We start from the raw sequence: 13,081 nt of genomic DNA, 5'->3' as shown, positions 1-13,081 counted from the left end.
GACATGTTCATGCATGGATTGGTAACTGGTTGAAGGACAGGATGCAGAGGGCAGGTATAAATGGACAGTTTTCTAAATGGAAGTAAGAAGTGGGGTCCCCCAGGGATCTGTACTGAGACCGGTGCTTTTTAATTTATTCATAAATGATCCAGAAGTTGGGGTAAGCAGCGAGGTGGCTGAATTTGCAGACACGAAACTATTTAGGGCAGTGAAATCCAAAAGATATTGCGAGGAGCTCCAAAAGGATCCCGCCCAAATTGTGGGAGTGGGCAACAAGATGGCAAATCCGGTTCAGTGTTAACAGGTGCAAACTGATGCATTTTGGGGCAAAAAGAAACACTGGTCTTACTGTGAAGTGTTCTTTTTTTACAGCCGAGGAGGTCATCCTCCAAGGTATGGGTGGAATAATGAGCATGCTCCAGACAGGACCAATCAAAAGTTGCAGGCGTGGCTAGCTTACTGTGTGGGAGGCGACCCAGCCCCAGTTCAAATAGGAAAAAAATATATAGTTAGGAAAAAGAAGAGAAGTGGAGAACAAAGGCAGGGGTGGGGGGAGAAAGCCTAAAAAGCTAAATGCCCTGGAAGCTGCCCCCACCCAAGCACACCCTGCCCAAAGGAAACTGTATGAATGGGGAAAACCTGATGAGCATCCTAGGGCGGGCCAGATGACCTCCTTGGCTGTGAAAAAGAACACTTCACAGTAAGACCAATGTTTCTTTTTCCACAGCCTGAGGAAGTCATCCTCCAAAGTATGGGACATACCCAAGCCAAAAGAGACAGGCTGGGACCCAAACCAGATGTAAATCTGACCACCTGTTGAAGACCAAGGGCCGCCTGAGTGGAGTGAAAGGCGGAAATCTTATAATGCTTTATAAAGGGAGTAATAGAGGACCACGTGGCTGCCTTGCAGATTTCGAGTAAGGGCATAGTGGCGGTAAAAGCTGCCGCAGTAGGTGCGCTGAGGGTGGAGTGCACCATAATGCCGGAAGGTATGGGCAGGCCAAGGGACTCATAGGCGAGGGTGATGCAGGATTTTATCCAGGCAGCAATTGAGGTTTTGGAGTCCTAAGAGTCACCTGTTGAAAACAGACAAAGAGAGTCTGAACGTCGGAAGGGTTTAGTTCTGTGCAAGTAGATCCAGAGGGCACGTCGGACATCGAGTGAGTGCCATTATTTTTCTTCAGGATGAACCGGGGACAGACAGAAGGACGGCAGGACAATGTCCTGCGATCGGTGAAAGGCGGAGTTGACCTTTGCGAGAAAGATAGGATTGGGCTTGAGGATGACTGCTTCGGATTGGAAAACACAGAATTCTTTGCGTGCAGACAGGGCCCCAAGTTCTGAAATTCTCCAAGCAGAGGTAATAGCCACTAAAAATATGACTTTAAAGGAAAGTAAGTGTAGATCTATTTCTGACAGAGGTTCGAATGGGGCCTTAGTGAGGGCATTGAGAACTTTGTTCAGGTTCCATGTGGGGAACCTACAGACAGGTGGAGGAGCCAAATTAGACATCCCCTTCAGGAATCGTTGAAGGTGGGGATGCAGGCGTGAGGAAGTGGAAGAGCCTAAAGAAAGCACCGAAGATAATGCCAAAGTCTAACACTTCAGTGTACGGGGGCAGAGGCCCATGTCAAGCCCGCTTGGAGAAAGGAAAGAACCTCGGCGACACCAGCCAATGAAGTATCAATACGTTTCCTGTGTGCCCATGTGGTGGACCATCTGGAGGAACTACAGCAGGGCCAGTCACACTGCGCGAAGCTCTAACCAATTGATGTTGTGACCCCTCTCCCACATTGACCAGACACTTTGAGCATATTGGCCGTTGCAGTGGGCACCCCAGCCCAACAGACTGGCATCTGTGGTCACCAGGATTCAACTCGGGACTGTGAGAGGAATGCCTCTCAACATGGCTGATGACAACCACCAGCGTAGAGACTGCTAGATTACTGCTGGTAAGGGAATCTCTCTGTGTGTGCAGGCCATGATGTCCTCCTGGAAGGGGAGGAGGAGCAACTGAAGAAGGCACGAGTGCCAGTGGGTCCACGGAGTACACTCCAGACATGCATTCATGAACTTGAGCAACCGAGCTAGGGTCATCAAGTCTGCCGACGTCGCGTGGAGCAGAGGTTGAATAATGGAAATCAATTTCCGGTGTCTCTCTGGAGGTAAGGAGACGCCCGCTGTAGAGTGTTGAAAATTGCTCCCAGGTGTTGGAGAGTTTGAGATGGGATGAGGTGACTCTTGATGGTTTATCAGGAAACCATGTGAGTCGAGGACCGAGAGGGTCTTTTGCACGACAAGCTGGGCCTGATGGAACAAGGCTGCTCTAATGAGCAGATCATCTAGCTATGGGTAAACATGGACCTGGCATATACGGAGATGGGTGACTAGGGCAACCATTAGCTTGGTGAAGACCCCAGAGCTGATGACAGGCCAAAGGGGAGAGCCCTGTATTGGTAATAGCGGCCATCGTATACGAAACTGAGAAACCTTCGGTGGAGGGGGAGGATAGGAACATGGAAGGAAGCCTCGGTCAGATCGATAGAGGCCAGAAAGTCCTCCTTCGATATTGATTCCTTGATTGACCGAAGGGATTCCATCCAGAAATTCCTCTTGCGGATGAATCAGTTGAGAGATCTTAAGTTCAGGACCGCCCTCCAAGATCTGTCCTTTTTGGGGACCAGAAACAATAGTGAATAGACGCCGTGCCATAACTCGGTCGATGGTACTGGTTCGATGGCACTGATCTGAACGAAGTGCTGAATAGCCCGATTTATCTGAAGCTGTTTGTCCAGATGTTTCGATTTGGGAGACCTGGTGATCTGGTCTGGAGGATGAGACTTGAAGTCCAAGGCATATCCTGGGAGACAGGGGAGCGTACCCAACAATCCTGTGTAGTAGCTTCCTACTGTGGGTAGAAGTCAAGAAGCCTGCCTCCCATGGGGGGGAAGTCATTGTTTTCTGGATGGGTGTGTGGAGATGGGGGGAAGGGTTCGGTAGAACGACCCCTAGTAGGTCCTCCTCCTCGCTGCTGCCATCAGTTGCACCAAGCAGGGCGGTATGAGAAATTTATGTTGTCTCTGTGGGAAGACAAGACTGGTCTTTACGAACCTCTGAAGGGGCGAAAGGACTGGGCATCAGGCTGAAAGGGCCTATGAGCATCCCTGCGGGATGACGGAAGGGTCTTCTTCCTATCCTTGGTCTCTATGAGTATCGAGTCTAAGGAGTCACCGAAGAGACGGGCACCTGCAAAAGGAGTAGCTGAAAGTTTAAGCCTAGACCTGGAATCAACATTCTAGTGTTTAAGCCATAAGGAACGGCGAACTGCTACCTCCGAGGCCATCGCCTGGGCTGCATACTGAATGCAATTGAGACTTGAATCTGCCATGAGGGCAGTTGCTTTGGCTAATTTGTTTAGACCCTGGCGGACCTTGGTGAGTTCAGGCGGAACCATAGCGGCGATCTCTTTCACCCAGAGCATAGATGCTCTGGCAAAGATGGAATTAGTAGTGGCCACTTTGATGCCCGTGGCCGAGTGGTTCTTATGGAGTAGCATATCGGACTTACGATCCTCAGAGGACCTTAGTTGCGCCTCCCGTTCCTTGACAATGACAGATGCAGATACCAGTTGAGCCACTGGGGGGTCGACCGGGGGCACTGTCAGGAGAGATGTGACTTCTGGAGGCAAATTATAGTGTTTCTTAGGAAAGGGTCCCAAGGCCTTAGATGAGGCGGGGGCTGCCCATTCAGCCAGCATAACATCCTTGAAAAGAGAGGGAAAAGGGACCATAGCCGTAGGAACAGAGATGGAAAGAAATACACTATGGTCAAGAGCAGGCGTAGCCTGAACATTTTCAATAGGAGCTACATCATTAATGGCGCACCTCACCTTAGAGAGCATAACTTCAAAATCAGAAGATGAGAATAGGTGATAAGAGGCTGGGATCAGAGCCAAGGTATTCTCATCAGACAATTTCCCCTCCTCCTTGTCTGAATGCCATTGTCCCCACACAAGCCAGCTTCATGGACAGAGTGGGGGTTGATGGGTATGGGTCGATGGACACCAGGAGTAGGGAGGATCTCCGCTGGGACTGGCAGGGTGGATCTCGATGGGATAGCTGTGGGTGGGGGGGAGGTCGCTTTGGCGAAGGGACCTCCCTAGAGGAAGAGGAGGGGGAAGGTGACCTGGGCCTCTTCTTTCTTCTCCTCAATATTATAGTCCATGGTTGAAAAAGGGCCCCTTTCATTGGTAGGAATAGGCTGCCCGCTAGGGCTGGAGACAGGGGAGGAGGAGCAGGAATGATGCCTATTAGCCCTAGGTGCCATAGGATGTGTGGGTGGTAGGATAGGCGAGGCTGGCGGCAGCACATGGGCTTTGATCAAGGCTCAGCACTGCCACTTGATGAAGTCACCCAGCTAAGCCGCGACGTCGGGTGGGAAGGGGTGCTTGCCAAGGGTAGGTATGGTACTCAGCTCAGAAGAGCCGAAAATGTTGCAGGAGCAAAGCCACAGACCTGTTCGTGGAGCAAAATCAGGACTGGAATTGGGGCTGGGTCACCTCCCACACAGTAAGCTAGCCACGCCTGCAACTTTTGATTGGTCCTGTCTGGAGCATGCTCACTATTCAACTCATACTTTGGAGGATGACCTCCTCGGGCTGTGAAAAAACCCAACTTCACATATACGCTGATGGGGTCTGAGGTGAGCTGTCAATGGCTGACCAGAAGAAGGATCTTGGGGTCATGGTGGACAGTTCATTCAAATGTTGACTCAATGTGCGGCAGCTGTGAAAAAGACCAATTCCATGATTGAAATAATTAGGAAGGGGGCTGAAAATAAAACTGCTAATATTTATTTATTTATTTAATATATTTCTATACTGCCCAAAACTTTGTCTCATTGTAATATTTACAATGCCCTTATACAAAACTATAGTGCAGTCACATTTGGAGTTCTGCATGCAGTTCTGGTCACTATACCTGAAGAGGGACATTGTAGGAAAGGTGCCAAACAGGGCAATCAAGAAGATCAGGGGCCTAGAGCACCTTCCTTGTGAGGCAAGTCTACAACACCTGTGGCTCTTTAGATTGGAAAAGAGGCAACCGAGTGGAGACACAATAGAGGTTTATAAAGTTATGCATGGTGTGGAGAGAGAGAAGTTCTTTTCCGTCTCTCACAACACTAGGACTAGGGTCATCCCATGAAACTTGTTGCCAGGAAATTTATGAGCGCCAAATTAAAGTGCTCTTTCACACAGTGCACAATTAATCTATGGAATTCCCTGCCATGGGGTGTGGTGGTGGTCACTAGTTTGGATGGCTTTAAAAAGGGCTCATAAAACTTCATGGAGGACAGGTCTATCAATGGCTACTAGTCTGGTGGCTATAGGCCACCTCCAGCCTCAAAGTCAAAATGCCTCTTAATACCAGTTGCAGGGGAGCAGCAGTAGGAGAGAGGCCATGCCCTCAGCTCTTGCCTGTGAGCTTCCCACAGGCATCTGGTGGGCCACTATGTGATGCCAAATGCTGGACTATGCAATTTTGATTAATCTGCGGAATATACATCACACTGGACCTGAGCCATCCCCAGAGGTGCCGGTCCTCATGTTAACACTGCTGCTCTCTCCCCCAGCAGCTGAAAGCCTAAACCCTTAGACTGACTCACAGAGACCATTCCCACATCCACTCGCTCCTGAAACAAGACAGGCTCCCCCAGTGTGTGTATGTGGGAGGGGGCGGTCTTCTCATTGCCACTGGGCACACTTCTCAACAAGCTGTGCTCAGCTGGGGAGGTCACAAGCCCTCTGCCCTGCAGCAAACAGGATTCCTCCCTACCCACCACCCACCCTCCAAAGGCTCACGGTGGATTAAGCACAAAATGTTATTGACAATGCAGTTAAAATGTTTAGAACTCCACCTAATCCCAGCTGGCAAAAGAGGGTCCAGATAAACAGGATTTAGCCAGCTTCTAAAAGACAATCAGGTTCTGGTTTTGATGGGTCTCTAGCGAGATGGGGACTCCATTACTGCTGCTGGTGGAAGGGCAGGGAGATGGAGCTTTGCAGAACAGACACCCCAGACCTAACGGGAGGTACAAGCACATTTGTTCAGAACCCAGGCAATGAAGTAACAGATTCTGTTCAGACCAAGAATAGTCTGACGCAGGGCTGGGAAAGTATTTCACGTCCCACGACGCCAGCATCACATTTCTAGCCTCCCCACTGGCACTTCCCCCAGAACACCAGGCTGCAACTGCAAAGCAGGACTCGGAGAGAAGCAAATCCTAGTTCATCACGCCAGGTGGGGGGGCCACTGCAATACAACCCCCGCCCCCCCCACACACTTATTCAGATTTGGGGGGTCCCTGTCCTTAAGGGAAACTGAAAATAAGCACTGCTTCCCTACTTGTGGGAATCTGAAATCGCAGATGTCCGCTCCAATGGCTTCAAGCGAGGGCGTGTGGCAGCATCCGCATGGCAAGGAGCACCCCACCCCAGTCCCATGCAGCTTTGCCAGCTCCACTGCCAGTCCTCCCCGACTTGTTATCTGGAACTCTCAAGCAAGCAGCCGTCTCTTTGCTCCCACCAACCCCAAGGACATCCTCTCCCCTAGCCAGCCAGGGAGAAGGGCAGCCACAGAGCACAACAGCATTCCAAGTCAGCTCATGCCCGGTCTTAACTGGGTTTTGCCCTAGAGCATGAGCAAAGAGTTTCTCAAAACACCTGCGGAGCACTGCCCCTTCCTCCCCACTGAGAAACCACAACCAGACCACACACATCAGGGGCTGAGGATCAGGACTTCTAAGGCAGGCTCCGAGTGTGGGAGACGGCAGCTGTGCACACCAGACTCTGGGCCCCATCCGGACCACAGCTCTTCACTCGAGAAGCCCTAGATTGGCAGCAAACGTCCTCAACACGCGCAAGCCCCGCAGCCCCCACCCCCAGCATTCCATCTGGAGCTTTAATAACGCTGCTGCCTCCCTCCAACAGCCTCCCGTGTCTATATTCTCTTCAGAGGAAGCATATGGTTAGGAAGCATTTTGTTATGCTTCTGTAGTAAACCCTGCTGCTCTTGCTGGCTTGTGCTGATGAAGCCACAGGTCCACACGGCACTGGCAAAGCCAGGCACATCCTTGCACGGGGACAGGGTGCTCGTTCTTACCCCAAGAACCAAGCGGACAGTCCTCCCACCTTTTGGGGGTCAGGGATGAGCTGAAGGGCTCCTGCAACTGAGCAGCAACTGGCTAGAAGGTCAGGTGGTGTCTCTCGGGGAGATTTTAGAGGAGTTGGGGGGCACCCATGAGGGACCACTAGGAGTGCTGTGAGCAAGCAGAAGGAGAGCTGGTGGTGGGATCAAGCTGGCTGTTGGGGGTGGGGGGAGAAGATATGCACAGGCCATTTCCCCTTACAATTCTGCCCCCAAGAGAAGTGACCCCGGACATTCTAGCAAATGGCCCCCCAGGACTGAAAGTTCCGCTGCTTAATGCCAGGTTGGTAAGTGGCAAGAAACTCATTAGAATACAGTAGATGATGGGTATAACTTATGCAAAATAAGCAGACCCAACAGAAAGGGAAGAACAAATCCATGAGCTGCCCTGAAGCCCCGCCCAGAGCATCCACATACAAGTAGGAGAAAGACACACAAGCGGCACCATGGCGGAAGTGTCTGCGAGGCCACATGGCCAAACCAAAGGCATGGGCGATGCTCCCTTAAAGCAAGTTACCAGGCTTTCAGAGAGAACCAGAGTAGCAATGGGGGCTTCAGGAAGAGATCAGGATAGTGGATGTCCCACTCTGAGAGGCAGATAATAATCCAGTGGGTTATTGTCCTATCTTGCTGCCAACTCCATCTTTCAGAAGGTGGAAGGAAGAACTAGGAGACTGCTTGTCCTTGACTTAATTCTTACTCAGAGGAAAGAATTAGCTGATGAAGTGGCAGAAAAGCATACCCTCTCTCCTGCTATTGCTCCCCTGCAAACGGAATTCAGAGGCACACTGCATCTGAGCCTGGACATAGCATACAATTATCAAAAGTTGTAGCTATTGCTGATTTTCTAAATGAAATATTTAAGTCCTTATGCCAAAGGACTGGAAGACAGCCAATGTAACACTTATTTTTAAAAACAAAGAATTGAGGGGAAGCCAGGAAGTTATAGGGTGGTTAGTTTAACGTATGTTCCAAGTCAGTTGGTGGAAAGCATGACTAAAGTTATTAAACATATAGAAGAACAAGCCTTGCTCAAGGAGAATCAGCATGGCTTCTACGAAGATCTCCTGCCTGACTAACCTTTTTGAGTTCTTTAAGAGCACAGACAGGTATGTGAATAGAGGTAATCCAGCTGACACAGTATACCTGGCTTTTCAAAAAGCTTTTGACAGAATCTCTCAACAAAGGCTCTTGAGGAAAATTTAGCAGTCACAGAATAAGATGACAGGGATTTTATAGACTAGTTAACTGGTCCTACAAGAAACAGGTGATGGAAGTCAACTGGGAATTGGGTGTCATCAGTATATTGGAAGATCCCAGCTTTGCGTGTCTGTGCCTTCCCTAGCTGGAGAGGGTGGGGCTTATTAAATTATGAATGGGATAGAAAGGGAGATGTTTTTCTTCCTCTCTTACACTATGGGTTATTCCATGAAACCGACTGGCAGAGGTTTCAGACAAAAAGAACTACTCGTGCATAATTCATCTATGGAATTTGTTGTCACAAGATGCAACAACGACTACTAGCTTGGACGGCTTTTTCAGGGGAGCAGACCAATTCATGGAGGACGTGTCACTACTAGTCTTGATGGCTGCATGCTGCCTCCAGATTCAGAGGCAGGATACCTCCAAATATTAGTTGCAGGAGCGGGGTACTGCCCTCACCTCTTCCCTCCAGTCTTTCCAGAGGCATCTGGTGGGCCACTGAGGAAATCAAGATGCTGGACTAGAGAGGCCTTGGCCCAGTTCCACAGGGCTGTTCCTAAGATACACCTCCTTGGGTGCTCTTGGGTGGAAGGATGGCATACCAGATCAACAAATTAAAGACATTAATTTAGACACCCGGACAACTCCAAGGACTCCGAGGTTAAGCTAAAAAAGCAACAACAAAGTGCACTGTTGGTGAGTTCATAAGCCACTGAAACCCAACTGAGTTCAGCAGGAGAACTGATGGTCAGGGAGGGGAGAGAAGGGGTGAGAAGGCCTGCCCCAGAATTCAGCTGAGTAACACTGGCCTAAGAAATGGCCCATGAAGAAAATAGGGAAGACCAACCGGGGGGGGGGGGAGGGAGAGGAATTCCCGGCATGCCTCTCCCACCCACCCATCGTTCACCACTGTGTTTCTGGCCTGGCAGCTGCAAGCAGAGAGCTGAGCAGGGTGCTGGGTGGGGGAAGAAGAAGAGAGACAGCCACATCTGCTTCATGAGTCAAGCAAGTTCCTTTTGCCTATTTTTAAGGTTTTTGGTCTCACTGGAACTCTCACACCCAGACTGCTGGGAACTGATGAGGGTAAAAAGAATGCAACTGGAGATGCGATCCCGTCCCCAAGATCCTTTGCATCTCTCCCTCCAGAGGCTGATGCACAGTGTGATGTGCCAGAGAAAATACAATCTGGGGCAAGATGTGGTGATCAGGGGCACAAACATTCTAGATTGGCATTTCAAGTGAAGGAAGACGGTGACCTTATTTTAAACTTCCTATTACTTTTACTGTTGCAAGCTGCCCCAAGCAGTATTGCACTGGAGAGGCAGGGAATACATACCGTATTTTATGGACTATAAGACTCACTTTTTTCCTCGAAAAATATCCGCCAAAATTCAGGTGCGTCTTATATGTTTTAACAGTTTAATATGTTAAAACTCTGAAAAACTGGATTAAAATTAAGGTGCGTCTTATAGTCCGTAGCGTCTTATAGTCCGTAAAATACGGTATTTCAAATAAGCAAACAAACAATTCAGCCATGTAGCACTGCTGCCAAAGCCTCATTAGCAACTGCCCAAGCTAGTTCCCAGCCATGCCGCCATACTGCTTCCTACAATCAAAGCGATCGGCAAGTGACCTGGGCAACAGCCCATGGCAAGACATCGAGAAAGGGGTAAGGTTTTCATGGCCTGCTGCTCCAGATGGGACAGGAGGAGGCCATGGTTTGGGTGCCTCAGGACAAGGCAACTTGGGCTGGCTGCTGGCTTTCCAGCAGGGCCACAACAGGTCCTCACATTTGCTCGAGCCACACTCTTCTCCGTCTTCCTACAATATGTGGAAGGTACGCCAGGACCGCCGAGCCTCTGCCTCTCTTTTGGCCCTGCTGCCAATGCTGCTCCCAAAGCACGTCAGCACACAAGTATTCAGAAACAAGAGGGGAGAGGAGGCTCTTTGGTGGAAGCAGCTGCCTAGGCAAGCTTTTGGAATCTCTCCCTTTGGAAATGTCCACAGCTAGGTCAGACAGGCATTCATTAGCAGCTGTTGGGGTCTGACTTGGAAACACCCCCACCCCCGGCTGCCTAAACGCTCAGATATGTGAGAAGTTTACACAGCTTGTGCAGGGAGAGAGGCCAGAGCTTGTGCTGGCTCCCCCAAAGACGGAGGCTTGAGCCCAGAGGACAAATTGTTCCCTCAGCTTGTGGTTCAAGGTGCCTCCTCAGACTCTTCCTGCACCCCTGAAATCTCATCCGCTGAGCGAGAGGAATCCTTCACGCCACCCTAGATGCATTTGTTTGGCCTGCAGGTGCAATGCTATTTCTTCAGTATATAAGGATCACAGAAGCCTCCAGTTAAGGAGAATGATCAGACGCAATTGCCAAGAGGAGGGCACGCAGCATCTGAGCCATCCAAACAGTAGTCAGCAGTGCGCCCAGCCCCTGAAGGTACCTGCTGGATCCTGTGCAGAGACAGGTAGCGTCAGCACCTCTCACTCCAGGGAACGCCTCTCAGGCCCCAGTGCAGGGATCCTGCCCAGTAGTTGCCTCAGTCTCAATGCCACTGGAGTGCCAGGGTGATCAAGACTGTGGCAGGCCATGCAGAAGCGTCAGAGACACTTCCCTCTTGCTAGCTTCCCAGATGCCCCTGGTTGGCCACTGTGTGAGGCAGGATGCTGGAGTGGATGGGTCTGCTGCCTGATCCAGCAGAACTTTTCCTATGTTCCGCAAAGCCAGCTCCCTCCAGAGCCCTGCCAGGGTTTTCCTCTTTGGCACAACCAGAGCAGCAGCCAGCAGCAAGAGTCAAAAGAAGAACCCAGAGGGCTACATGACAGGTCAGCACTTCTCTCCCCTCCCCAAGTTGGGAACCATTCATACAGCTACCAAGGCCCCAGACACTCATCTCTGGGTGCGGCCTCCCCGAGCCCCACTGCCCAGAATGGGGTTCAAAGGCAGCATGACATTTCGGGAGTGCGTTGTGCCTAGGCAGATGGCGGCTCCGACGCCCGCTGGCGCTCCATCCCTCTCTGGCCTGGAGGGCCAAGGAATGGCCATCCAGGCAGGCAGGGGCTGCGCAAGAAGAGGCTTGCCAGCGCCTTGGAAGACGGCACCGGGCTGCCCCTCCAGACAGGGCACGACGGCGGCGGCCACGTGTGAGCAGCTGAATGCGGACACCCCCAGGAGGACCGCCCGCGGGAGCACCCTGGGCTGGGCTGGGCTGGGCTGGAGAGCCGGCCTCCCGCAGGCAGCTGCATCTCCGCAAGGGCACTCCCAGCCACACCCCGCGGCTTCCCCTCGGATGAAGCAGGTGCCTCCGCCGGGGCCGGAGCAGGCGCCCGGGGGAGCCACCCGCGCTTGCGGCATGCTGCCTACCTCAGGCCCGGATCGCGCCCGGCACCGGGAGCCCGCTGGGCTGGCCAGGGGTCTGCCGTACGAGAGGCGGCCTCCAGGGGCTCCTCCTCCTCCTCCTCGGACGGGCCTTCCAGCCGCCCCTTCATCCCCCCTGGCGGGCCGTGAGCCCCCGGGCGAGGGGGCAGGCTCAGGCTGCGGAGGAGCCCAGTCACCCGGCCGGCCAGGCAGCGCGCGCCCTGCAGAGCCGCCCGGCCGCGGCGGGCCAGCCAAGGGGCGCGCGCCCTCCTCTTGCGCCGCGGGGTCGGCCATGCCCGCCAGACAGGGCCCGGGCCGCCGAGGCGAGTCCTGCAGCCAGCCAGGCCCGAGCGGCGGGGGCTCCTCGTTCTCTCGAGCGCCCGCTACCTGCAGGCGGGCCCTTCGTCAGGTAGAGCGGCGCCCGCGCCGCTCTACCTGACGAAGGGCCAGCCTGCTGCCCACGCGTCAAGCCACACAGGGGCCGCCCGGCCAGGCGCCGCGCCCGCTCCCCGACGCGCAGCAGGGCCGGGGGGAGGAGGCCCGCTCGCCCAGTCACGGCCGTCCTCGCGGGGGCCTCCCCCTCCTCCCCCCTCCTCCTCCTCCCCCCTCACTGCAGTGGCGCTGCGGCCTTTTCGGGGGGGGGGTGTCGCGACTCCGAGGCCGGGTCTCGGTCGCTCCCTCCCTCGGTCGGTGCGGCGCGGGGGGCAATCCCACCCCCGCTCTGCCGCCTCCTCCTCCCCCCCGCTCCCCGGTCCTCACTCACGGCGGCGGCGTGCCGGCCTCCCTTCCCGCGGCGGCGGCGGCGGCGGCGGCTCCTCCTCTGACTCTTCGGCCTCCAAGTCGCAGCAACCGGGGAGGCGAGGCTCCCGCGCATGCGCCGCCCCCAGCGGGGACCGGCTGGCCGCCCCGCCCCTCCCCGCTCGGCTGCCGTGGCAACCGCGCGAGGTGCTGGGGACAGGGCGCGCGAGCGGCGACGGCTCCGCTCCCATGGCAACCGCCGCGGAGCAGCCCTGCCCACGCGCCTCCCGCCTCGAGCATGTGCAGAGTGCCGCGCGCGCGCTCCTCCCCCTCCCTGCTTGCCTTCCGGGCGCCCCCCGGGGGGGGCGCTCTGCTGGCTCAGGCTCCGGGGGAGGGGGCAGCCCAGGGGGGCGCCCTGGGCTGGGCCCGGCTGCCTCTCTCTCTCTCTCCCCCCCCCCCCGCCATGCCGCTTCATGGTGCAGCTCTCCCGGACGAATGCCCCGCCTGCAGGCAGCGCGGCTCTCGGGTGTGGTGGGGCAGGAAGGAAGAGGGCAGCGACCCCCCAGCGGCCTCCTTGGG

The 13,081-nt window shown here is 54.0% G+C and overlaps 1 protein-coding gene across 4 annotated transcripts in view; it reads right to left on the bottom strand.

Moving 5' to 3' along the window:
- MAPRE3 (microtubule associated protein RP/EB family member 3) overlaps positions 1-12,683 on the bottom strand; it is a 46,168-nt gene extending 33,485 nt beyond the window's left edge. For 2 of the 4 annotated variants that reach the window (XM_053250700.1, XM_053250711.1), the window contains exon 1: positions 12,528-12,683. Coding sequence is in view for 1 of the 4 variants with exons in the window: in XM_053250727.1 (XP_053106702.1) it covers positions 11,771-11,895 (125 nt within the window). In the remaining 3 variants the exon portion in view is untranslated. Of the gene's footprint in view, positions 1-11,770; positions 11,904-12,523 lie in introns of those variants that run through there. The other 2 variants (XM_053250719.1, XM_053250727.1) reach the window with 2 other exon arrangements.
- Between the last annotated feature and the right edge of the window lie 398 nt (positions 12,684-13,081).

Source organism: Hemicordylus capensis, chromosome 1 (genome assembly GCF_027244095.1).
Source record: "Hemicordylus capensis ecotype Gifberg chromosome 1, rHemCap1.1.pri, whole genome shotgun sequence".
In the NCBI taxonomy this organism is placed as follows: Eukaryota; Metazoa; Chordata; class Lepidosauria; order Squamata; family Cordylidae; genus Hemicordylus; species Hemicordylus capensis.
This window is presented reverse-complemented; position numbering and strand designations above follow the sequence as displayed.